Source organism: Gallus gallus, chromosome 23 (genome assembly GCF_016699485.2).
Source record: "Gallus gallus isolate bGalGal1 chromosome 23, bGalGal1.mat.broiler.GRCg7b, whole genome shotgun sequence".
NCBI classification, from domain to species: domain Eukaryota; kingdom Metazoa; phylum Chordata; class Aves; order Galliformes; family Phasianidae; genus Gallus; species Gallus gallus.
The window spans coordinates 3,593,218-3,615,965 of NC_052554.1; the positions used below are offsets into that span (position 1 = coordinate 3,593,218).

Sequence of the window (22,748 nt, forward strand, 5' to 3'; positions counted from 1 at the left end):
ACTACCCGTGCCACCGCCGCGCTGTCTGTGCCCCTTTGGGCTGCCGACACCCCGAGTCCCCCCTCACGCTGTTTCCCCCCCTCCCTCCCCCTCCCGCTGTCTGTCCCCCCCGCAGGCCCTGTCCCTCTCTCCCCCCGGAGCTGTCCCCGTGTCCCTTCACTTGCTCTTGTCCCCCCCTCCCAAGCTGTCACCCCCCCGCCGCATCTGTCACCCCGCCGCCCGCTCCCCCCGCCCCCGAATCCCCGCCCCCGCTCTCCCATTGGCTGTCCGAGCCCATGTGGGCGTGGCCCGCGGCACCAAAAGGCGCGCCCCGCATACATTTCGGCACGCCCACGTGGCCGTGGGGGTTCCCCCGTTGCGGCGGGGGTTCTGAGGGGGGGGTCCCGGGGCCCTCCCCGCGTGTATCCGTGCCCCTCATCCACCCCCGCAGCACTCCCATCAGCGCGTCCCGCGTGGAAGTGGGGCACCTTCGTCCCGCCTACCGGAGGTGAGCCCCGGGGCACGGCGGGCAGGCCGGGGCTCGCCGCCCCCACCCCTCCCGGCAGCCCCGGCGCTGGAACCGAGCTGTGGGTGTAACAACGCGGCCGGCCTCAGCCCGCGGGGACGCGGGGCGGGGAGCGGAGCGGTTGGCATGCAACAGGAGTGGCACCGCCACAGCTTTTCCGGGCCCACACCTGCCTCAGTTTCCCCGGGGTGGAGCAGCGCGTGGGCTGCGTGCACAGGAGATTGTCAGGGATTAATATTATTATTATTATTATTATGGTCTTTTTTTTAACCAAATCTTTGGCGATTTGCCCGGCCCAGGGGACAGCTCGGCCCCGCGGGGACTTAATCCCCCGCCGCCGGGGATTATCGGGGGCGCGGGGCTGCGAAAGCGGTTTAAATTAAAGACGGGGAACGTGGGGACGGGGATTGGGGGGGGAGGGCGTGGGGGCAGGCGGAGCCGAGCAGCACCACGGGGCTTTGGGGAACTGTGCTTCGAGCCGGGGACCGTCTTCCGCACTGGGAGGTGCGGTTGCAGTGCTGACGCGGGGAGGTGCGGTGTCGGTGCTCGGAGGGCACTGCGCGGTGCGCAGCGGTGCGCGGAGCCGCGTCCCCGCGTGGTGGTGACTGCGAGCAGCGCTGGGGGACCCCGGGGGTGCTGAGTTGCGAGGGGTGGGGGGTGAAGTTGGGGGGGCACAGCGGGTAACTGGGAGTTCGAGGAGCTGTGTGTTGGGGGGGCGCTAGGAGCCGCAGAGCAGACGGGGCGGGGAGAGCAGGGAACTGGAAGCGCTGGGGGCTGCGAGGAGGGGGATATGAGGGGAGGAGGTGGGGGGTTGCGTATGGGAGGGGCAGTGAGAGCTGTAGTCCTGCGGGGGGTGCTGGGAGCTGTAGTCCGGTTACCCGGTGCGTTCTGGGAGCTGCAGTCCTCAGCCAAGGACATGTTGGGAGCTGTAGTTCTACGTGGGTGCGGTGCAGAACCCCCATCCCCCCGTGTCTCCCGCGGTGTTCGGGGCTATCCCGGTGTCAGCCCCGCGCCGTCCCTTCGTTCACAGCTCTGTGTGCCACCTCCGGCTCGGCCACACCGCCCCATCCCGTCCTCCACGTCCTCCACCGTGGGATGGGATGGGGTCAGCTGTCCGGCCGCGGCGTGAATGTGGGGCGGGTTGGGCACGGGGTACGTTTAACAGCCGCGTCCGCACCTGGGGCGAGAAAGCAGAGCCGTAACCTCTGGTCGGCCGTAGGACTTTGCTCGCTCGGGACAACACGTGGCCGGGCACAGGGCAGCGCGGAGCCGGGGCAGCGACGGGGGTACGGTGTCACCCGCGGTGTGTGCGGGGTTCGTTAGGTGCGGAGGGGAGCGGGAGCCTCTTTTCTTGCAGGGATGCGGAGTGGCCGTGGTGAGGGGATTTGGTGACGGGGGAAGGAGGAGGCGCGGGGGACGGATGCTGACTGCATCGCTCTGCCTAGGCTCGGCTGCGGTGCCATGGGGGGGGAACAGTCGCTGGCACTGCCCCCTGAGAAGGGACCTCACCGCGTGGGTTGCGCGGACATCATGGTGGGCCACACGCAGCAGGTATGGGACGGGGGCGGGCGGGGCGGCTGCTGGCTATTGCCAGGGCTGGGTTCCTGAGGACATCTTGCGGCCGCTGCTGTGAGGGACCGGGGCGCACCACGTTCCCCGTCCCCTCCGTCGTCCAGGGGCTCTTCTTTCGCCTCTTCTACCCCTGCGTGCCCCGGGACGGGGCCGAGAGGCCGCTCTGGATCCCGCGCTACGAGTACTGCAGCGGACTGGCTGACTTCAGCGGCCACAGCCGGCGGTGGTGCGCTCCGCTGCTCAGCATCGCCATCGGTGAGGGGCGGCCGTACCCCCATCCCCACGCAGGTGTTTCTGTGTCCTCCACACCTGCTGCCTTCGTGGGCTTAAGGCCAACGCACCGGGCCCTGGTGTGAAGAGGAGCCGGGGTCGGTGCTGTGGGTCCAAGCGGTGCTTTGCTGCTCATCTCTTCGATTTTTCTTGGGGTGTTTTTTGTTCCCCCCCGCAGGCTCCTGCAGAGTGCCGCTGAGCTGGAAGGCACCTTTCAAACCGTGCAGCAGTGGGTACCCATTGATCATCTTCTCCCATGGCCTGGGAGCCTTTCGGTAGGGGGGGGCTGGGATGGGAACTCCAGTGCTGCAGATTCCTCGCGGTCCCTCACCGACCCAGAGCCCTGACCTCATCCCTTCACAGCACTGTGTACTCATCCATCTGCATGCAGATGGCGTCCTGGGGCTTTGTGGTGGCTGCGCTGGAGCACAGGTTGGTGCCACAGTCCCTGCAGCCTCAAGAGGACCACCCTCCCCAAATACGTGGCAGGGTGGGGGCCAGGCAGAGGGCTGCCTCGCCATGTTCCCCCCTTCCTCCTTGCTGCTGCAGGGACAGTTCTGCTGCCATGACCTATTTCTGCACGGCAGAGGCCGTCCGGGAGCAGTGGATCCCCCACCAGCAGGTGCCGCAGGGACAGAAGGAGTTCTATTTTCGGAACAATCAGGTATGGGGGGTGGGGGGGGGGGGGGGTTGGGGTAGGCAAACCAGGATGGATCACATCCCCCACCCTAGGGTATCTACCCATCCCAAACCCATACTGCATCAATACTGGGGCTGAACCTGAGCTTTCTCTTTGTAAACTGAGAAAAACCCACCCCACCCCATTTGTCTCCATTTCCTGGGCTCTGAGGGCCTGCTGGTGCTCTCCAGTTGCCATCTCTCTGGGACTACCCTGCACAGCTGCTTGCTGATAGCAGGAGGGCTTCCTGCTGAGCGAGGTTCCCTGCTTCTCATTTCTGTCTCATTTAAAAGGGAAGCGTGGAGCTGAGATCAGTGGCTGGAAGCCTCTCTGGGACTTGCAGAGCTTGGAGGTGCTTTTGGCAGTCCTAAATCCCAGCCTGTTATTTTTATGTGTGCTCAGGACTGGGATGTGAGGTGAGGGCAGAGCCATGGTCTGAAGTGCAGCATCTCCTGGCAGCGTTGCTGTGGCTCAGAATGGAAAGTGTTTGGGGGCTTTGGGTTATCTCCAGTGGTCTGTGGTATCAGATTAAGTGAATTAATAATAATAACAAAGAAAGTGCTCCAATAAATGTACTGCATCCCTGCGGGAGCCACTGCGGTGCAGCCTCCTGTTTGCTTTTATGCTTGCAGTAATTCAGGGAAATGAGCTGTGTCTGAGTGCTGGGGGATCAGAGGGGAACTCTTGTGGGGAGATGTGGGGAAAAGCAGCACCCGCGCAGACCCCTACAGGGTAGGTTTGCTCAGCTGATGGGGCAGTTTGCACTGCAGGTTCATCACAGAGCGAATGAGTGTGCACGAGCACTTCAGCTCTTCCGGGACATCAGCAGGGGTAACTCCATCCCCAACGTCCTTCCTCAGGGCTTCGACCTCTCTGTGCTGAAGGTACCTGGGGCTGCAGGGCTGGCGTGGGTGCTCCTGGCTGGAAGGGTCAGGTCATGTTGTGTGAAAAACAGGAAAATGCCTTCACTGTGGTGCACGTCCTTCTTGCAGGACAGCATTGACCTGGCTAAAGCGGCTGTCATGGGCCATTCGTTTGGTGGGGTAACAGCTGTGCTGGCCTTGGTGAAGGAACCGGGATTCAGGTGGGTGGCTCTGGGATGCTGCCCAGGGCTGGGAAGGCCACAGAGGGGCTATGGACACGTGCCCATCCCACCAGGTGCGCAGTGGCCCTGGATGCATGGATGTTCCCCCTGGAGAACGTGCTGTACCCTGAGGTGCCCAAGCCTGTGCTCTTCATCAACACTGAGAAGTTCCAGACCCCTGAAAGTGTGGCCAAAATGAAGAGGCTGAGCTCCAGGAACAGCCAGACAAAGATCATAACCATCCTGTGAGTCTGGGGTTGGGGCAGGTGCCTGGTCAGGAGTGGGAGGCCCTCACCCACACTTCCTTCCTTTCCCCAGGGGATCTGTGCACCAGAGCCAGACAGACTTTGCCTTCCTCACTGGGAAGCTCATCAACCGTGTCTTCCATGCAAGGGGCACCCTTGACCCCTCCAAGTGCCTGGATATCACCAGCCAGGCAGCTCTGGCCTTCCTGCAGAGGCACCTTGGTATGGCACAGGTGGAGTTAGATGGGGCTTGGGAAGGCACAAGGTTGGTTTGATGATCCCCATTCCATATGGCCATCAGCCACCTGGCTGCCATCTCCTGGGAGCAACTGGCAATGCTTGGAGGACGTTGGGAAGTGTTGGTTGGGAAGTCCTTGGGAAAGCTGCTGGCTTGGTCTCTTTCCTGCTCCTGCAAAGTAGAGGTGTGCAATGGCTGCTCCTCTTATGCATGAAACCGGGGTGATTATCATTGTAGTAACTCTGAAACCATCTCTACCCCATGCAGGTGTGAGAGAGGAGTTTGCTCGATGGGACCGCCTCCTTGAAGGCATCGGGGACTCCGTCATTCCAGAAGCGCCTTTCTTCCTCTCCAACCTGTAGCTTGGGAGCCAGCTGCTGGCAATTCAGCTGCTCCTTGTCTAAAATGTTTGGGGTCTGCCTCCAAAGGGCAGGAGGACCCCTGGGAGAGTGAGGCCTGCAGACTGTGCTTGCAAGATGTGGCTGTGGTGCTCACCGTGCTTCCAGGAAGCCCTCCCTGCTTGAGAGCCTGTGGTGGCTGCTGGAGGCCGCAGAGTGCAGGGAATAAAACCCCTGGGGTCACAGACCTGAGCTTGCCTTGGTGACAATGCCCTGCTTGCATGCATGGGGGGCACCGGGCCCTGCATGTTCTGCAGCAGTGGGTTTGCTGCAGGTTGGGGGGGGAGGGCTCAAGCAATGATCCAGCTCAAGGGAAGATGCTATGAGGGCTCTGAGTGTGGTGGTGCAGTCAGCACCGTGATCAGACTTTAAGTGCAGAATTTGAGGGAGAAAGAAAAAAGAAGTTGGCTGCAAACATCTTAGGGCAGGGCAGTGAGCAGGATACAGGCATTTGTTGGGAATGGGGTGGTCCTAATACCAGAGATGCTGGGACAAGGGGTGCTGTGTAAGGTGGCTCCTGCCCTCAGCTGTCCCCAAGCAGCCCGGTGCTTCTGGAGCCTGTGAAGCTGCACTGGTGGTGGCCCCACAGATGTCCCCAGACTCCCATGGGCAATGGGGCTGGGATGCAGCAGGCACTGTAGGACACACTGCTCAGCAGCTGTTGCATTGCTGAGTGGTGTCCATCTGCTCCTCCTTTGTCCCTGCCGCTCCCGCTGGGCATGCACATGGTGAGGGCAGTGTCAGCCCAATGCCACAGCTCCTGCACTGCAGGGAGAAGCCATGGGCATGGTTTGTGGCACTGCATGCAGCTGGGATCCCTCAGGTGCCCTGACTTGGGGTGATGGGAGCTGTTCCTCATGTGTTGACAGCAAACCTGGGGGAAGGGAGGGGAGTGGGGAGAGAGCAGCATCCTTCCTCTGTCCTCCATCTGTGCCGCTGTCATAGCCAAATCCTCTCCTCCTTGCCTCCTTTTAATCGAGGAGGTAAGGATGCTCTGAGGGGGGAGACACAACAGCAGAGAGCTCATCTTCATGCAAAGCAAGATCTGGTGTGGACAAAACTGCAAGACCTCAATTCTTTTGGGGGTTCCAGATACTTACTTGTTAACTGATTTATTCCCTCTCTGGTGCTGGGAGTGTACTGGATGCAGTGCTGGAACTGAGGTATTGAGGGTGGGGAGGGGAAACTTGAGGTCACTGCCTGTAGAGCCCACGGGGGAGCGTACCTCTGTGTCCTGCCTAACAGTGAGAGACAGTGACTGGTGCAGAAATCAAGTCCCATCTTCCTCCCAGAATTAGCACTGCTGTGATGCACTCTGACATTGCAGGGAGTGGCTCAGCTCCGTGTGGCTGAGGGAGGCTATAAATTCTGCACGAGCCTTATGTAAAGGCTCAAGGGAGGGGGGGGGGGACGTAGCTATAGTTGGAGGGCAACTGCAACGTGTTAACCCTTTGGTGTGTTGAAAGCTGCTCATTTCCACCTCCAGCACCAGCCCTAGGCTCTGTGCTGCTGCTTCTTCCAAACCCAGCCCAGATTCCCCCACCTCATCCTCCATCCCTGTTCCCACGCCATGCTCCAGCCTGGAGGCCAGGAGCAGCATGCACAGAAGCTGTGACACAAATCCCCAGGTGTGGCACACAGTGGTGATGATCGCCCTGCTCCTGGTCTGATGCGCTGTGTTGCTGGACCTGGCTGGAAGGCTTTTTTTGGCAGGAAGCAGCAGTTAAGGGTTACCACGATCTGGGAGCTGCTCCAGCACCCAACTGCTATCAGCTCTCGGTCACCCTGTCCTTACAGGTGAGGGTTTGTATCGATAGGGTCCCACTGGGGGGCTTTGCTGCTCAAGGCCATGGGAGATAAACCCCTCGCTGGGAAGGACTCACTTCCAGCTGAGCTCTGCACTGTGCCCGTTCTGCTTCCCGCTCTGCTTCCATATTCCAACCGGTGGCTTATGAAAATAAATAAATAAATCACCCCACAGCTGCCCATTTGTATTCCTCTCACAGCTGTGCTTGCAGCGTGGCCAGGATGTGAATGGGTGCATTCCTCTTCCCCACGCCTCAGCGCAGCGCAAGCTCTGCTCCCCGAAAGCTGCTGTTCCCGGGGCTGAGATCGGGCAGCACAAACACACAGCGGGCTCAGAGCTCTCCATGCATCCCTCCCCACCCACATGCACACCGCAGCCCAGCAATGAGTGCTGCTGCTCGAGAGCCGGCTTTGTTCCGTTGAAGCTTGCTGCTTGATTTAATTAATTAATGCAAATCGAGACTTGTGTTAAAGCCTCCTTTTAATTACCGTAACGTCTAGTGGAGCGTGAGTCTTTTTTCCTCCCTTTTTCTTGTGTTTTTAAAGGAATAGCAAGGCCTGGATGTGCAGCACCCGCCCCACTTCCCAGCCAGCACCTGTCCTCAGAGCCCTTTGATGGGTGAGTACACGCGGCTCTTCACGTTGCTCTCTTCTTTCCATTGGCAAATCAAATCTTTACTCCTGCTGAATTTCAAAGGCAAAATCAACTTCCCTCATCGCAGAAGCAAGTTGTTGTCATCGCTTCCAGGGCACCTGGAGGGAATAACAGGTATTTTTTTTGGCAGTTTTCACTCTGAAGCCCCATTGCAGCTGCAGCGATGCCCTGCTGGCCCTGGATGGGACAAGAGGTGATCCCTGGATAAACAAGGAAACCAAAGCACTGGAGGAGGAAAAGGGCTGTGTGAGGTCTCTTTAGTTTCAGGCTGCCCCAAAACACATTGGAGGGGTCGTTTCCCCTGAGTTTAGTAAGCATAGGCTGAGCTCAGCCCCTGTGGGATGGGGACGCCGGGTGCCCCATCAGCCCCATGCTGTGTGATGCGGGGCCTCAGGATGCCTTTGTCTCCTCAGTCCATAGCAGCTCTCTAACGATGTCCAGCACCCAAAGCCTGGGTTGGGTTTCTGTTCTTTTTTTTTCTTTTTAATTAAATGAAGCACTTAGGTTAGCAGTTGTAACATAGGCATCTCTCTCTCTGGGTATTGATTTTAGAGTACAGCAGCAGTTGGGTTTATTGCATAAAAGACAGCGATGCGTTTTCCCCCAGCAAGGCTGCCTTTGTTTGCCTGGTCTCGCAGCTGTAGTGGATGTGCCTGGTCTTATTTTCATTCAATATATGTATTGATTGATTAGGAGCTCAAATTAGTGGGGGGAAAAAAGGATCAGACAGCACCGAGCAAATGTTAAGTGCAGGTATTGTTTCCATGCTGAGCGATTCCAGGCAGCCTACAGAGCCAGAGGGATGGAGTGGGAATTAACCCGTTTTGAAGCCAAATTGTTGATGGAGATGGGAGAGAATCACTGATTGTCCTGAAGGGATCTATAGGCTGAAAGCAGCTCATGGCTGGACTGCAGTGGAAAGCTGCTTTAAAATACATGTGTGTGTGTAAATACATATATATATATTATATACATATATATATATATATATATATATATATATATATATATATGGGTTTGGCTCACAAAACAGTTAGGAAGGGTTTGTGTCCGTGGTGTCTGACACAGAGCTCATCCACATACAGCGCTGTGGTTCTGTGTAGGGCGATGCTTCCCTATGGTGTCCATTCAAAGGAAGGCATTGTAGGATTTTCCCAGGCAGCAGATCTCTGCAAGAAGTGGTAAAATCCATCACCGTTTGGCTCCGCATTGATCTGTAATGGAATCTGCTTTGATAGCAAGGAGCCCGAGAGCTCTGTGTTATTGAGTGTTACTGCAGAATTTGCTCCTAGTGAAAGCAGGCTCACTCTGGGGTTGCTACCAGCTCACCCACCTCGTCTGTTTGACAGAGGGGAAGCTGTGCTCCTTTAAGAGCATTTCCATCCCTGAACTCCTCCCATCACAACACTTCCAAGCTACATTCTGTCGTGAAAGGGTGGGAGTATTTTTAACCATATCTCGCCAGGGAAGTATTAATAGCACAATGGGTTTGCTGAGATGCTGAGAGAGCTGAAGCCATATTTTAAATTCAAGGAACTAATTAGGAACCAGGGAATAATTAGTGCTATCCCCAGCTTTTCTTTCCCTCGCTTCATTTGCAAAGAGCTAAAGCAAATGTCTTTGCTGGAATCTTCCATCTCTGCTGAATATTTTATGGCTTCTCTATGCTCCTCTCTTCCATGTGGTTGTTGAAAACACACTGTCTCCTTTGCTCTATCCCACCTGCAATGACCGACTGTCACTTCTGAAATGTAATTAGTGCATCTCACATTGGCTCACACACACACACAAAAATCAGCATAAAGCCTTCCATAAGGCTTCTCTGCAGCCTTTCTCCATGGCTCTCACACCCTCAGCACTGGGCTGTGCGCAGGCATCCTCAAATAGCAAAACGCTCAGTGCTCCATATGGGAAACACAGCTACGTGTGCTGAGAGCAGGAGGAGGAAAGCATAAAGGATGCTGAGAGCAAGGAGAGCGGAGAGAGGCGAGGGGACCTCCGGGCCAGCTTTCACTGTGCACAGACCCCTTCTATCAGGCAGTTCCCAGCACTGCTGGTGTCATGGAGGAATCCACCAGCCCCAGAATGTTACCCAGTGTGAATTCTCTGCTCTCTATTAACAGCTGGGCCCTTTCCCTACTTTTGCCTCTCCCCAGTCACCTCACCTGATTGCCAGAATCTCGAGGAACTCAGGTGTTGTGCTTTAATGGGTGGGTAGCCCGGCCCCATCACTCACTGCATCCTTCCCAGTGGGGTTGGGGAGGGAATTGAATGAAGCAAGTCGCAGTGAGTTTCCCAAAAAGCAAGCCTGCAGCAGAATCCAGGCGCCTTGTCTGGTTGGAAACAAGTCAAATAGTTTCCAGCAGCACGTGGGGAAGTGCAAAAGGGTTTGCTGGAGGTTAGTGCAAAAGCTGGGAAACAGGGAAAGGGGAAACCTTGCAGCCCTTCTCTACCCCTGAGCATAAGTTCCGTTTATTGCTGTCTCCTCTCGCAGGTTCTGATTGACTCGCATCAAGCAGAGCATTGGATTTCTAGCTTTAGAATGTGCTTTGCTCGTGCAGTGACCATTGCCAGTCTCAGATCATTGCTGCTGATCTTACTTACAAAGGTGCTCTAACTAACAAATAAGATGTCAGCCTATCCGCCACATATACTTAAGCGTGGCACTTCAATGCTCGCAAAGCACGTTGTCTCACTGGAGACTAAATATTTTTGCAAGTTAAAAGAGCTGCCGTGGGCTGAGTTGTCACCTAATTATGTCAGTCTCTTTATGGAGTATTTTGATAATCACATCAGAGGGGGCTCTTTCATCTTCGTGCTACATCTAATCGCGTCACGTCCCAAATTCACACGTACAGGGAGCTCTCTGGATGAGACCTCGGCTTTGCTGTTGCTCTGAGAGCAGAGGGCAGTGGTGGAAGGAGCCTGAATGCTCTGTGCTCTTTTGAAACTGCAATTCTAACAAACAGCTCTTATTGGTGATGAGGAGCCTGGGAGACAAACAGGACTGCGGCCACACAGCGCCAGGCTTGATGGGAGAAGAATCTGCTTTAGAATGCCAGTGCAAGTGTTGATAAACACAAATCAAATGTAATGAAAGCTTTTCACATCCTTCGTCCTCATTGAGGTTTGACAAGAATAAATTCTGCATAAACAAGCGGGTTCCGAAAATAAAAGCACTCTTGCAATGGGGCCAAAAATGAGATCGTCTCCGCGCTCCTCCAGCTGCTAAGAGCTGTTACTCCTTTTTGTATTGCAGCAGAGCCTGGAGATTTTGGCTTAAATTGGAGCCGGTGGTGGCAGGTGTCACCAAGAGGCTGCTAAAGTCTCTGCATGACTGACATGGGCTGCAGAACGTAAGAGCTGAGAGCGGATCCCTATTCTGACTCCCAGTGTGTCACCTCTTACATATGAGAGTTCTTACCTGAAGTAAATGTTTTTGGCCGCAAAGCTGATCTGCAAAGGAAGGTAAGTCACATTCAGGTGTTTTTCTTTCTCTTTTGGTTTTTTGGCCCTGCGAGGAGCCCAGGAGATAAAATGGAAAGCTCAGAAAACAGCCCCTGCGTGACTTGTGGTTGTATCTCAGCCTGCAGCTCTTCTTCAAAAGCTGCAAAGCAGTACTTCACCATCACCTCTCCAGGGAGGAGCAGTGACTCATGGCAGTAAGGCAGGGACCGAAGGAGAAGCCCAACACCCAGGAAGCTTTACTTCCTTTGGGAAATCCTGAGATCATCCCAGGATAAGCTCGCTAATTTTACTAAAAAGCATAAATATGAAAGCATCCAACACTGATCTATGTGAATAATAGCGAATGATAAAGCAAAACACAAGCTGATGTCATGATCACTTGGCTTCTTTGTCTTTCAGCAGCATTTAGTGCCATTTAATCCAAGCATTCAAGATGCTTCATCGCAAACCAAGCGTGTTGCGTGTGACACCCATGTATGCACTGCTGCTATAGAGCCAGGAGCCCTGTGTGTGTTCCAGGCATGATCCCAAATGGCCAGGCAGGCAAACCGTGTGGGACCTGGGATCCCCACCACCCTACAAAAGGCCCAACCGTGCTGCTGGAAAATGGCTCTTCCATCCACTCCGACAGAAACCTCTCCCAGTTCCAGCAGCCAGGCGGCTGGATGTGGTTTCCATGGAAATAGACGTCAGATCAGTAAAAAAAAAAAAGCAGGGCAAGTGTTTAAAATAATCTCTGTTTTGAAAGCTTTGTACGTTTCTGTCACAATATTAACCTTCCTGAAGGTAGGGTGGTTGTTTTTTTGGTGCAGAATCCTCAAGACTGTGCACGAGAAGGGTGGGTCCCTCTGAAAACTCCTTCCTTTGGTGTTTTGGGTACAAAGACTGCTGTGCTGGGTTGCGTTGTAGCAGATTGGTGTTTTGCTCCGGCCATCTGCCTCTTGTGTGGAGTGGCTGCTGGTGTTGGCTGAAGTGACTGCAGCACGGCAAGGCTGCAGGAGTTGCATGCTGGTCATTGTACGGAACGTGCAGAAACACGTTTGAAACACACTGGTGAGCAAACTGCTTGTCTAATGGTGTGATGTGGGGAAGGGAGAGCTCGTTATGCAGCCAAGGATGAGGAATGCATGCAGGCAGTACACGTGTCGTGTCTCCCAAAGAACAGGATGGCTTTTCCGCTGCTGTCACCTCCCTGGAGAGGTGCTGTGCTGGTGGCTGACCCCAGACCCGCTGCCCGCTCCCATAGGGCCCTAGGCAAGGATGCAGCCTTGGGGTGGCTGTGGCCCCGAGGGACCAAAGGTGGGCACTGTGGTGACCCTGAGATGATGGAGGTCTCTGTGCTGGCCCGGGGGCATCCAAGGGACTGAGCTAAGAGACAGCAGCCCCGAGTGACCGGCAGCCCGAGATGACCGATGGCTCCGAGGGGCTGTGGCACTTTAGTGGGGGATGAAGGACGGTGGGGTGGCAGCCCGCAGCCCCGAGGCACGCGGCCACCCCGGAGGTGACCGCCCTGTCACTGCCGCCACGCATCCCCGCAGCGAAGGGTGACCGCAGCCACCCGGGGCTCCCGCTCCTCCCCGCCACCGGGGCGGCAGACAAAGGGAGTCCCGCAGCCCTCCGGGAGCGCGACGAGAGCGCGGCGCGGGACCGCGCAGCCCCCGGGACAGCCCGCGGAGGCGAGGCACGGCGCACCGCGGCCCCGCATCCTCCGCCGGGCCACCGCCGGGCCGCGGGGGTCGCCGCCCCGCGCCGCCTCCGCCCGCCCGCCGCGGACTACGGCTCCCGGCATGCAACGGGCGGCGGAGGAGGGGGCGCAGAGCCCCCCGCTTCGCCCTCCCCGCCGGCCGGCACGTGCCGCTCGGCTCGGCCAATAGGGGCGGGGCGGGGCGGGTCACGTGCCTTTGTTTGGCGCTTTTGTGCGCGGCGGGGCGGGCGGGAGCGGAGTGGGACCGGAGCGGCGGAGCGGGCAGGTGGGTGCGCGGCGCCGGGCTCGGCCGCGGATGAGGGGAGCGGTGGCCGCCGCCGCCCTTGGGCCGTTGTGAAGGGGTCTGAAGAGAAGGACCCGGGGTGGGGGCGGCTGTCCCTGCGGGGGTCGCGGTGCCGCAGCGCGGGGCTGCGGATGGGGGGCTGTGAGGGGACTGACAGCGCGACGGGCGGCGCCGGGGCGGCTCCGCAGCCGCAGTGGAAGGGATCCGCGGGGGCTCCTTTTGTCCCCTCGATCCACGGGCGTCGCGGCGACGAAGAGAGAGCGCAGCGGGAGACAATGGGCTGGGGGGGATCGCTTCGAGGGAACCGCCCCGATGGCGGCTGAGGAGAGGAGAGGAGAGGAGAGAAGGGGCGGCCGCGCCCCCGGCTGACAGCACCCCGCTATTGTCATGTGGGGAAGGGGCGGCGCCCGGCCGCGCCCCAGCGCCTGCGAAGCCCCTCTCGCGTTGGGGCCTTTTCCCTGCGGGGTGTGGGGTGAGTGGGGGGGAGAAGGGGGGCAGACGGGAGGCGGGGGCCGCACCTGCGGCAGTTGGGTTGGGGGGGGGGAATGAGGGGGGGGGGCGTCGGACGGAGCCCGGATGTTGCCGTTGGCTCCGCCCCCCTGGAGCCCCCCGCGCGCCCGCCCGCCTGCGCGCGCGCCGTCTCGCTCGGCCGTTTGAATTCGGTGCGGTTGGGAGGGGCGGGGCCTCCGCCTCAACGCGCGGCGCTCATTGGCTGGCGGAGGGCGGAGCGGGGCAGCGCCCGGGGGGGGGGTCGGGGCCGGGGTCGGGTCCGCCCGTTCGGCGCTGCGGGGCGGGGAGCGCTGACATTGCTGGGTTTGTGTGTTTTAATGGATGTGGATTCAAACAAAGGGAAAAATAACGCCGTGCGGTGACCCACCCGTCTGTCTGCTGCTCGGCAAATGCAGTCAGATCCCAAACGCGTCAAGAAACCGCGAGCGGTTCAGACGTGTTTCTTTGTTTTCCAGGACTGTTATCTGGTTGAAGGTCTCCTGTTGGCTTCTGCAGGCGGATTGCCTCGGTCATGGCTACTTCTGGTATGGAGCACTAGATGCTCGATGCTCTTTTGCATTGTTCTGTTCTGCTCGCTTCCCTCTAACATAATGGAGCTGCACCAAATGTATAATTAACTGTTCTCGCCGTGCTTCTCTCCCATCGCTAGGCTTGCTGTGGGGAAGCTGTTAGAGCAGCACCCCGAGCCGTCGCACGCTGTTAGCAGATAGGATGCGGTTCATCTGTGTGCCATCTGCTCAGCCGACAGAACTGTCATGCAGGCATCTTGGTGATCAAAAAGGAAACTGCGCGGGGCTGAGGTGTCGGCTCAGAGGGCTTCAAAGAGCACAGCGCTGCCTCACGTGTTTCCGTGGGAGCTGTTGTCAGTTCTTGGCTCTGCTGGCTTTTAGTGAATAAAAACACTGCCTCAGACTTCTCACTGAAAGGAAGGGATCTTTTTTTCCCCATTTGGAGTCCTGCCACGCTAGTTTTTGTGACTCTGGATATATATAAGGCTACTACAATAGCATCAGGTGCTTTAGGATGCAATATCCAGAAAGAAGAACAGATGGAATTGTCCACTGCCTTTTCTTTTAAATAGTGGTGCTGTTGCTTAAAACACAGCTATCGGCTCAGATGCAGCTGTCTCCTTAAGCCAGTTTGGTGGCATTGAATTACTGAAGGCTTGCTCGTGTTAGCCAAGTCAGTTTCCTTGCTTAAAACACCACTGTGGGTTGTTGCTGTTGTTGTGTGTCCCTAGATATCCAAGTGAAAGAACTGGAAAAGCGTGCCTCTGGGCAGGCATTTGAGCTGATCCTTGGTCCCCGCTCAAAAGAAGCAGCCCCGGAATTCCCTCTTTCTCCTCCAAAAAAGAAGGATCTGTCATTGGAAGAAATTCAGAAGAAACTGGAAGCAGCAGAAGAGAGACGCAAGGTATGTTTGAAATGCCAGGTTGAAATGAGGTCTGCAAGCAGTGGGATTTTCTTAAACGTAATTTCTTTCTTAGGACAAGTGATTAGCAGTTTATTTATGGCATTACATTGTGAATGAATTCGGCTTTATTAGGAACTCAGGTTTGTTCTTACAAAGCTTTATTTCCAAAATGGTTTTGAATGATCACTAGAAAAGCAGGGAGATATTTAGCTGGGAGGAGATGCTGTTTCAAGGAAGAAGCTGCTCTTGAGTTAAATCTGTACTGTTAAGGATTCACTTATACAAAATCAGGTGGTGCAGTCTGTAACTAGGAGCCCTGTGAATACAGTATCTTGAGGTAAGTTCCTGCTGTTCAGATGTGGCTTGGAGCCCTTAGCTGTGCAGAGGCTCATGAAGTGAGGTGCAGTCTCCTGTGTGACCAGAATCACAGCAAGCCACCATTTTGAGAAGCAGGAGTGTTGTAGGAGAGTTCTATAGGTGTTAGCAGCAATATTTTGCTGTGGTTTAACCTGGCAGGCAGCTAAGCACCATGCAGTCGTTTGCTCATTCCGTCCCTCCCCCTTCCCAGTGGGATAGGAGAGAGAATTGAATCAAAAAAATAAAGTAGAACTCGAGTTGAGACTAAAAAAAAACTTAAGACGTGAGAAAAGGAAGAGGGGAAAAAGGGTTATAGTTATGATTACTATATATAGATACATATATGCGTGTGTGTGTGTATATATGTGTCATACACAAGCAGTTGCTCACCACCCACTGACTGATGAACTTCCCCTTCTTTTAAATGTACTTTCTGCATGATGTCGCATGGTATGGAGTAGCCTTTCTTTGGCCAGTTTAGGTTGACTGTCCTGGTTCTGCCCACCCCCCCCTCCCCCCCCAGCCCCCTTGCTGGCAAGACAGTAGGAGAAGCTCAGAAAACTGAAATGTCCTTGGCTCTCTACAGCTCTGCTTAGCAGCACCTAGAAACATTGGTATGTTATTGACACTGTTTTTTGCCTAAAATTAAAACATAACATCATATCAAACACTATTGAGGAAAAGCAACAGTGTCTGCTGAAATGGAGACCTATCCATATTGTTTTTTCTGGGAGGTATCCCACTTGCCAAGACTTGAGTTATGATAGAAATTTGCTTTCCTGTGTGGTTTGTAATGGTGAAATGTAGGCTCTGGGGGTGGAGAAAGTACTGGGGAGCTTTGTATTGCATCAGGAAGTTATGCTGTTCTGGGGAAAATAGCAGGAAAATCTCTTCTTAGGAACTGCAAGCAACAGGGTTGTAGTTCTCATTCATCTGTTTTTGTGTTCAAAATGTGCATGGTCTGTTTGTAGTCTCATGAAGCAGAAGTCTTGAAGCAGCTAGCTGAGAAGCGGGAGCATGAAAAAGAGGTGCTTCAGAAAGCAATTGAAGAGAACAACAACTTCAGCAAAATGGCAGAGGAGAAGCTGACCCACAAAATGGAAGCTAACAAAGAGAACCGTGAGGCACAAATGGCTGCCAAACTGGAACGCTTGAGGGAGAAGGTATGTGTAGAGTCCTGGCTCTGTCTGGGAGGGAATGTATCAGTGAAGATAGGTAGAGCCAAGTAAATGGCCAAGTGAGGGAGCAGACAGAGATCCTTCAATGTTCTGTGGTGTTCTGATTTTGAAATAAGATTATTAAAGCCACAAAAGACTTTGTAGAAATGCTCCTTTTGGGGAGATGGGGTAGATGGGGTGACATTGGGCTGCTTGCTCTCAGGAAGCTTCATTCTGTAGTCTTCTTTAGTGACCCCATTAGGAATTCTGCTGTGAGCTGAGGGGTGGGAAGCAAGCTGGGGCTCGCTCTGCTGTGTGCCCTGTCTCTAGGCCTGGGGGGCTGATGTGTCCCTGCTTGTGTCTTTCAGGATAAGCATATTGAAGAGGTTCGAAAGAACAAAGAAGGCAAAGACCCTGGTGAGGCCGAAACCAACTGACTTCATTCTGGAAACTGACATTCTCCCCCTCCTCTAAATATCCAAAGACTGTACTGGCCAGTGGTTTTGCTTTTTGGTTTTGTTCTTTTAAGTTTCTAGAAACTGATGTAGAACTGTAAAGTTAGATCCAAACTGTATGCTTTCTTTGGGGACTAGAGGGGAGACCTTACATGTTTCACTTTTTCTAAAGTTGTCTTTCCAGTGTAGCTATCTTGTTGCATCCTTTTCTACTCCAGAGCGCTTGCTGCTGGATTGATGGCTAGTACTGTATCAGCTCTGTAAGACATTTGTGAAAGGAATATGTAGTATACTGTTCCATGCTGAATATCTGTTACACTTCAAAAATCTGACTGTCCCAGTCTTTTAAAATACTGCTGTAACTGAGTGACTAAATAAAGCTGCACAGTGCTGTTATCATGAGAATGATTTCTGAAAATGACATCAACAGTTGGCTGAGGCCTCCAGCAGGCATCCTTACCCAGCACTGCATAGAAAGCTCTGTAACAGCAATTTTCCTTACATCCATGGGCATGCTGCATAACTGGCTCTTCCCTAGAGCGCTTTCATTGTCTCCATTTTACAATAAGAGCTTTGTTTTGACACCTCAGCAGTTGTCAGCTGTTGTGTGTTTTTGTTGAAATGGTTTAGAACCACCTCCCTTCAGATGCTGATGCTTCAACAAACACGTCTTTGTTGCCACATGACTCTGATCTGACCCTTCTGTTTTTTGGTAAGGGTTTCTTGGAAGATAATTTGTGCTATTGAACTGGGACTTGTGTACCACTTCCTGCAGCATCACAGAGCTTTGGTAAAAGCCAATCCTGTTCTGTGTTGGCATTATGTGCCTCCCCCAATAGAGAATGCTGTTAAAGATGGGTTTTGGTTTGATGTCTGCTGCAGATGTGTTGGAGTAAACTGCTGCAGGGTGAGTCTGAAGATAGCTCCTGCCCACGGAAAAGCATGCCATGTTTGTTTTTCTGGGCAGTGAAGCAGATACAACTGTAGCTGTGCTGTGAGTAAAGATGCTTTTCAGGAGGAGAGTGTCTGCATTGTGCAGGTGCTTTCTTTAAAAAACAAAAAACCACTTTAAGACTACTGTTTGGCACATCTACAAGAACTCATGCTGCTCTGCACTAAAGACAAGATTGCTGTTAGTGTGAGTTAATAGCCACCCCCCCCCCCCCTTTCATTATGAACAGTGCCCCGATCTGAAGTTAGTTGGCTTTATTGGTTCCTTCACTCAGAGTAGGGAAGCTCAGCATCCTGCAGCTTCTCCTGTCAGGCACAGAGGGGCTCTGCTCTGAGGCCTGTCCCATCCTGCCTTTCCCTGTCCTTCATTTCTGGGCTTGCTGCTGTGTTTGGGTTTAATTCATGCCTGGATCACCAACCTGGTGACAGTTTGATATTTGGAGGATGGAAAACAAGGTGAAGATTTCTTTCATTCAGTGGGTATTACCGAGTCCTGGATGGTTTACCTCTTCTCTGGGGCTTGCTAATGAGGAAACATTTAGGGAGCTTTCATGTTTCATGCTCAGTGCTTTTGGTTGTATTGAACTCAAATAGCAAAAATGGAAAAGGATGGAGGATGTGGGATAAGGCTTCTGTTGAAACAAAAGGAAAAGTCGGCCAGTACAGTGACATAAAGCCAATGGTGATAGGTGGGATGGCTGAGATCCAGCATGAAGGATTTTTCAGCGCTGGTGTCATAGATAACAATTTAAAATGGGCTGTCTGCCTGTAAGCACCCAGCAGGCTGCAGTGGGGTATGGTGTGGGATCTGTGGGGTTAGAAGCACACGTTACTGCCGTGTAAGCAGAGAGCACTGTGTGAGAATCCACCTGCAGAGGTGAAAAGGAGTGTGCAATGAGCTCAGTGTGCTGACGGGCTCGAAGCTGTGAGCGTATCTACTGCCTTGTAGAGGCTTAAGTCATCACTGAATCACTTCCTATATTTAAGATCCTACTTCAGTAGCAATGGGAAATCAGCTCTTCAGTTCCGTGTGTTCATCTGCTGCCTGTGCAAAGTCCCAGTACCCCTAATGCTGGCAGCCCCCCCTTCTTTTTGGGGGAGGAGAGAGGGATGATAGCGCTGCCAAAACCCAACTGGCACTAAGAACATAAGGGCTTTTAAAACGTGAGTTTCTGACTTGCCAAAAGCTGTCAGATGCAAACTTGGGCCCTTCTGTTCCTTCGTCTTAAGTTCTTTCCATGGCTTCTGGTGTGAGCCTAAATGGAGATTTAACTCCATGGAGAGGAGTTGTGAGGTTGGAGTGAAGTTCGGGGAGGTGAGTACTGAGAGAGGAGGAGGAAAACTGCCATTGTGCTCGGGCAGGAAAGTGAAAAAGCTGCTTAAGAATGACTACACGAGCTCACAGCTGCCTGTCTTTGATTCGGTAGTGAGATACAAAAACGATGAAGCCTTATTCTGGGCGGCAAGAGAGATAGGAGTAAGGACGAGGGGAGGAATAATGACACAAATGAGGGAATAATGATATAAATGATGGAATAATACAAACGAGGCTTTCCGATAGGCGGAGGCCGAGGGCCGCTCTCCCACCGCTCCCAGCGCTGCCCCCCTCCGCACCCCGCGGGGCGGCGGCATTTCCCGGCGGGGCGGGGCGGGTCCGGCGCTGGGGCGGCCGCTGCGGAGACTCCGTCGGAATCGGTGCTCCGGGGAGAGCTCCGCAGGTGAGGGCCGGGGTCTGGGAGGGGAAGGGGGGGGCGGGGATGGAGCTCCAAGGGGAACTATGGGGGGGTCGTGCAGAGCTGAGCCGGGGAGCTGGGCGGGACCGGCAGCGGAGCGCTGTGCTGCGGGATGCTGAACGCCGTCCGTGCGGCGGCGAAGGGCTGAGGCTGCATCCCATCCAGCGGGTGGGCGGGTGCTGCTGGGGCAAGGAAAACTCCGCAGGAAATAACAGGCGTTAAAGGCAGCAGCGTTGCTGACATCTCACGGGTGTGCGGAGGCTGTTAATTCCGAGCTCAAGCCGGGTTAATGATTGCTGGCACCGTGCAAAACTTGCTCTGCTCATACCGAGCGTTGCTTCAGGTTTCGCAGCCGGGAAGAGCTTTGCAGATTAAGTCCCACTCCGACAAGTTTCGGAGAGCCCGTACCACGCCGCGGTGCTTTTCCTGCCCATTGCTGGGCTGCTCTGAGCACGCATTTCCCCTGGCCTCATCCCAACGCTCCCCCGGCAGCTCCCAGGGGCTCTTTACAGCAGAGCTGTCAGGGGCTGAAGCCGTGGCCGGGCCCCCTCCCCACGTGCAGGCACAGGGCGAGCTGTCCGTGTGACACCACGGCTTTGGTTTGGAAAAATACGGTCATATCGGCCTCACCCAGGCAGTTCTGTTGTTGCCTGCAGCAAAAGCTGCTGCGGCACTGCGACTGAGATCGGCAGGTCTGCATGTACAGAAGGTTGACTAAATTGGCTTCCCCTGGGCACCCTGCCCGTGTCACAGGAGGTCGAGCAAGGACAAGGGTCACCCTGTGCTAGTGGCTGCTGGTGGTGCAGCGCCCCGGTCACCAGGCAAGGTGGGGAAAGAGCATTTAAGAGGGAAGCTGATCAGTAAATAGCTGATTTTATCTGCATTTCTGCTCCTCAGCTTCAAGCAGACGTGAGTTCTGGACCTATCTGCTCCATTCTGATGAGGAAATTCTAGAGGTGGGTTTGTTGTTTCTGTTGTTTCTTGTTTTTAAATCCAGTCCCATTCCCTCCCCCTCCTATTTCCAAACTTTGAAAAGCTTTTCCTGGCTGAGCTATACTTGAAGCGACTGAACTTGGCAGGAGCTGAGGCTTAAAGCAGCACCGGAGCTGGGCTGGTTTCTTCCCAACTTGTCTGAGCAAGAGCAGGTAACGAGTGTGGGGGGGGGGGGGGGGGGGGGGGATCACCTCGAGCAAATTCTGTTCAGTTCTTAAGGCTGCTATGAAAAGGCCAAACAAGCTGGGGAGGCTGCCTTTATCTCTGTAGGGACAGCAGCTGCAAAAATGTAAATATGGAAAGCTTACTCACGGAGATTACGCTGCTGGACATCAGTGATGCAACTGGACAAACTCAGGCTGCACTGTCTTTGTGTGAAGCCACAGGGAAAATGTGGAGCTGGAAAACGATGCTGAGAACTCAGACCAGCTCACTCACATGTCCTGTTTCTGATGTTGCAGTCATTTGTGCCCTCAGCAGCGTTGCAGGGCAGCTGCCAGCCTGCTTGCAGGATGCTGCTCCTTGCAGCTTGGGAACACAGATGCTGCAGGCAACCAGCAAGGGAAAGTTGGGGCTGTTGCTGGAAGGGGAAGTTGTTAAAACACCCTGAGCTGCAGGGCGGGGGTGAGCTGAACTTCACTAGGAGCCAGTGTGCCCTGGAGAGTTAATTACAGTGTTACAGAGCACCCGTATGGGGTTAATTGCCTCTCTGCTCTTCCGCATGGTGTCACCTGTATGGAGTGGGGCACACCGGTGGCACTGCTGAAGCCTCCCTTCCCATTCCTTCATATTGCTGTTTTTAGTGATTCTGTTATGTCAGCTGTAATGAGGCCACCCTTTAGTCATGCAGGATTTTATATATTAGAGGGAAAAAAAAAAAAATACACCCCACATTCAGGCAGTCTCTGTTGCCGACTTTGGTAAAGTCCTTATTAAACCCCACAGCAGAACTGTCTTTTTGTCTCAAGGTGCTTTGGAGCAACGAGAGCTGCGGTGCGGCTGTGCCATGGCAGCGGTGGTGGCAGAGAAGCTCAGCCGCCTCTTCATCAGCGTGCGCCAGGTCCCCCAGCTGCTGGCCCCCCCGGTGCCCACCACCGTCAGCAGCTCCGAGGTGCCGAGGGTTTTCTGGAAGCCTTACATCCACACCGGCTACCGCCCGGTGCACCAAACCTGGCGCTATTACTTCTCGACGCTCTTCCAGCAACACAACGAAGCCATCAACGTGTGGACCCACCTGGTGGCCACGCTGATCCTGCTGCTGCGCTTCCAGCAGCTCTCCCAGAGGGTGGATTTTGGGCAGGACCCGCACGCCCAGCCGCTCCTCATCATCATCACGGCATCCATCACCTACCTGACGTTCAGCACGCTCGCTCACCTCCTGCAGGCTAAGTCCGAGTTCTGGCACTACAGCTTCTTCTTCATGGACTACGTGGGGGTGGCCATCTACCAGTATGGCAGTGCTCTGGTGCACTACTACTATGCCATCGAGCCCAGCTGGCACGAGAAGATCCAGGGCTTCTTCATGCCCACAGCTGCGCTGCTGGCCTGGCTGTCGTGTGCAGGCTCATGCTACGCCAAGTTCCGCTACCATCAGTCAGCAGGGCTGCTGGGCCGGCTGTGCCAGGAGATGCCCTCAGGCCTGGCCTACCTGCTGGATATCAGCCCTGTTGTGCACCGCATCTGCACTGCATCACCTGCGGAGCGCACAGATCCGGCCCTGCTGTACCACAAGTGCCAGGTGCTGTTCTTCCTCATTGGTGCCTTTTTTTTCTCCCATCCTTACCCAGAGAAGTTGCTTCCCGGGAAATGCTACTTCTTTGGGCAAAGCCATCAGATCTTCCATGTCTTCCTGGTGCTTTGCACGCTGGCACAGATCGAGGCCGTGGTGCTGGACTATGAGTCCAGGCGGCACATCTACTCCTCGCTGCAGGGTGACCTGGCGCACCACTTCTCTGCCCTGTGTGTCTTCACTGTGACCTGCTCCGTGCTCACGGCTGCATACATGGCACGGAAGGTGAGGGACAAACTGAGCTTCAAAGAAGACTGAGATTTGGGGCAGAGTGGGGGATACCATGGCCAAAGCTGCATGCTCCAAGGAGAGGAAGGAAGCGCTTTGCAAACTCGCTTGGCACTGCTCTCTCCAGGGAGGGAGAATAAGAGCTGCTCTTCGTGCTTTTTAATTCAGCATTAACCCCATCTTATTCGTGAAATAGTGCACTGGTTTAATTCTAATGTCTGAATAAACAGATAGAACAATGTGGCAGTGTGGTG

The 22,748-nt window shown here is 54.8% G+C and overlaps 3 protein-coding genes across 34 annotated transcripts; all 3 read left to right on the top strand.

Moving 5' to 3' along the window:
• The first annotated feature begins 323 nt into the window (after positions 1-323).
• PAFAH2 (platelet activating factor acetylhydrolase 2) lies at positions 324-5,183 on the top strand. 21 transcript variants are annotated; one of them, XR_005841625.2, is made up of 12 exons: positions 324-487; positions 1,863-1,880; positions 1,951-2,056; positions 2,182-2,332; positions 2,526-2,622; positions 2,711-2,779; positions 2,897-3,011; positions 3,797-3,910; positions 4,019-4,110; positions 4,185-4,355; positions 4,429-4,777; positions 4,861-4,879. XR_005841625.2 is itself a non-coding variant. In XM_040651750.2 (12 exons), exons 3-12 carry the CDS (start codon positions 1,967-1,969, stop codon positions 4,953-4,955), a joined length of 1,143 nt encoding a protein of 380 aa, XP_040507684.1. In that variant the 5' UTR covers positions 324-487; positions 1,863-1,880; positions 1,951-1,966; the 3' UTR covers positions 4,956-5,183. The 21 variants fall into 21 exon arrangements, 20 of the variants coding, with proteins under 20 accessions (XP_040507684.1, XP_040507682.1, XP_046759652.1 ...); XM_040651750.2 differs by having other exon boundaries at positions 4,429-4,577; positions 4,861-5,183; XM_040651748.2 differs by lacking the exon at positions 4,861-4,879 and having other exon boundaries at positions 4,429-4,577; positions 4,657-4,777.
• Positions 5,184-12,860: 7,677 nt separating this feature from the next.
• Positions 12,861-17,202, top strand: STMN1 (stathmin 1). 4 transcript variants are annotated; one of them, XM_015297603.4, is made up of 5 exons: positions 12,861-12,890; positions 13,874-13,942; positions 14,659-14,831; positions 16,160-16,351; positions 16,714-17,202. In XM_015297603.4, the coding sequence occupies exons 2-5, from the start codon at positions 13,930-13,932 to the stop codon at positions 16,780-16,782; spliced, it is 447 nt and encodes a 148-aa protein (XP_015153089.1). In that variant the 5' UTR covers positions 12,861-12,890; positions 13,874-13,929; the 3' UTR covers positions 16,783-17,202.
• Positions 17,203-19,407: 2,205 nt separating this feature from the next.
• On the top strand, positions 19,408-22,735 carry PAQR7 (progestin and adipoQ receptor family member 7). Of its 9 annotated transcripts, none has more exons than XM_040651723.2 (4): positions 19,408-19,469; positions 20,382-20,440; positions 20,521-20,629; positions 21,426-22,735. In XM_040651723.2, exon 4 carries the CDS (start codon positions 21,484-21,486, stop codon positions 22,522-22,524), a length of 1,041 nt encoding a protein of 346 aa, XP_040507657.1. In that variant the 5' UTR covers positions 19,408-19,469; positions 20,382-20,440; positions 20,521-20,629; positions 21,426-21,483; the 3' UTR covers positions 22,525-22,735. The 9 variants fall into 9 exon arrangements, with proteins under 9 accessions (XP_040507657.1, XP_015153170.1, XP_040507656.1 ...); XM_015297684.4 differs by having other exon boundaries at positions 21,446-22,735; XM_040651722.2 differs by having other exon boundaries at positions 20,564-20,629.
• Positions 22,736-22,748: the final 13 nt, after the last annotated feature.

Bases quoted from the DNA above. Each gene is read 5' to 3' on its own strand.
- PAFAH2 (XM_040651748.2), top strand. From the start codon at position 1,967: ATGGGGGGGGAACAGTCGCTGGCACTGCCCCCTGAGAAGGGACCTCAC. The intron at 4,356-4,428 runs GTGAGTCTGGGG...TCCTTTCCCCAG, and splicing joins ACAAAGATCATAACCATCCT to GGGATCTGTGCACCAGAGCC. The intron at 4,578-4,656 runs GTATGGCACAGG...TATGGCCATCAG, and splicing joins CTTCCTGCAGAGGCACCTTG to CCACCTGGCTGCCATCTCCT.
- STMN1 (XM_015297603.4), top strand. The intron at 14,832-16,159 runs GTATGTTTGAAA...GTCTGTTTGTAG, and splicing joins CAGCAGAAGAGAGACGCAAG to TCTCATGAAGCAGAAGTCTT. The intron at 16,352-16,713 runs GTATGTGTAGAG...TGTGTCTTTCAG, and splicing joins TGGAACGCTTGAGGGAGAAG to GATAAGCATATTGAAGAGGT.
- PAQR7 (XM_040651721.2), top strand. From the start codon at position 21,484: ATGGCAGCGGTGGTGGCAGAGAAGCTCAGCCGCCTCTTCATCAGCGTG.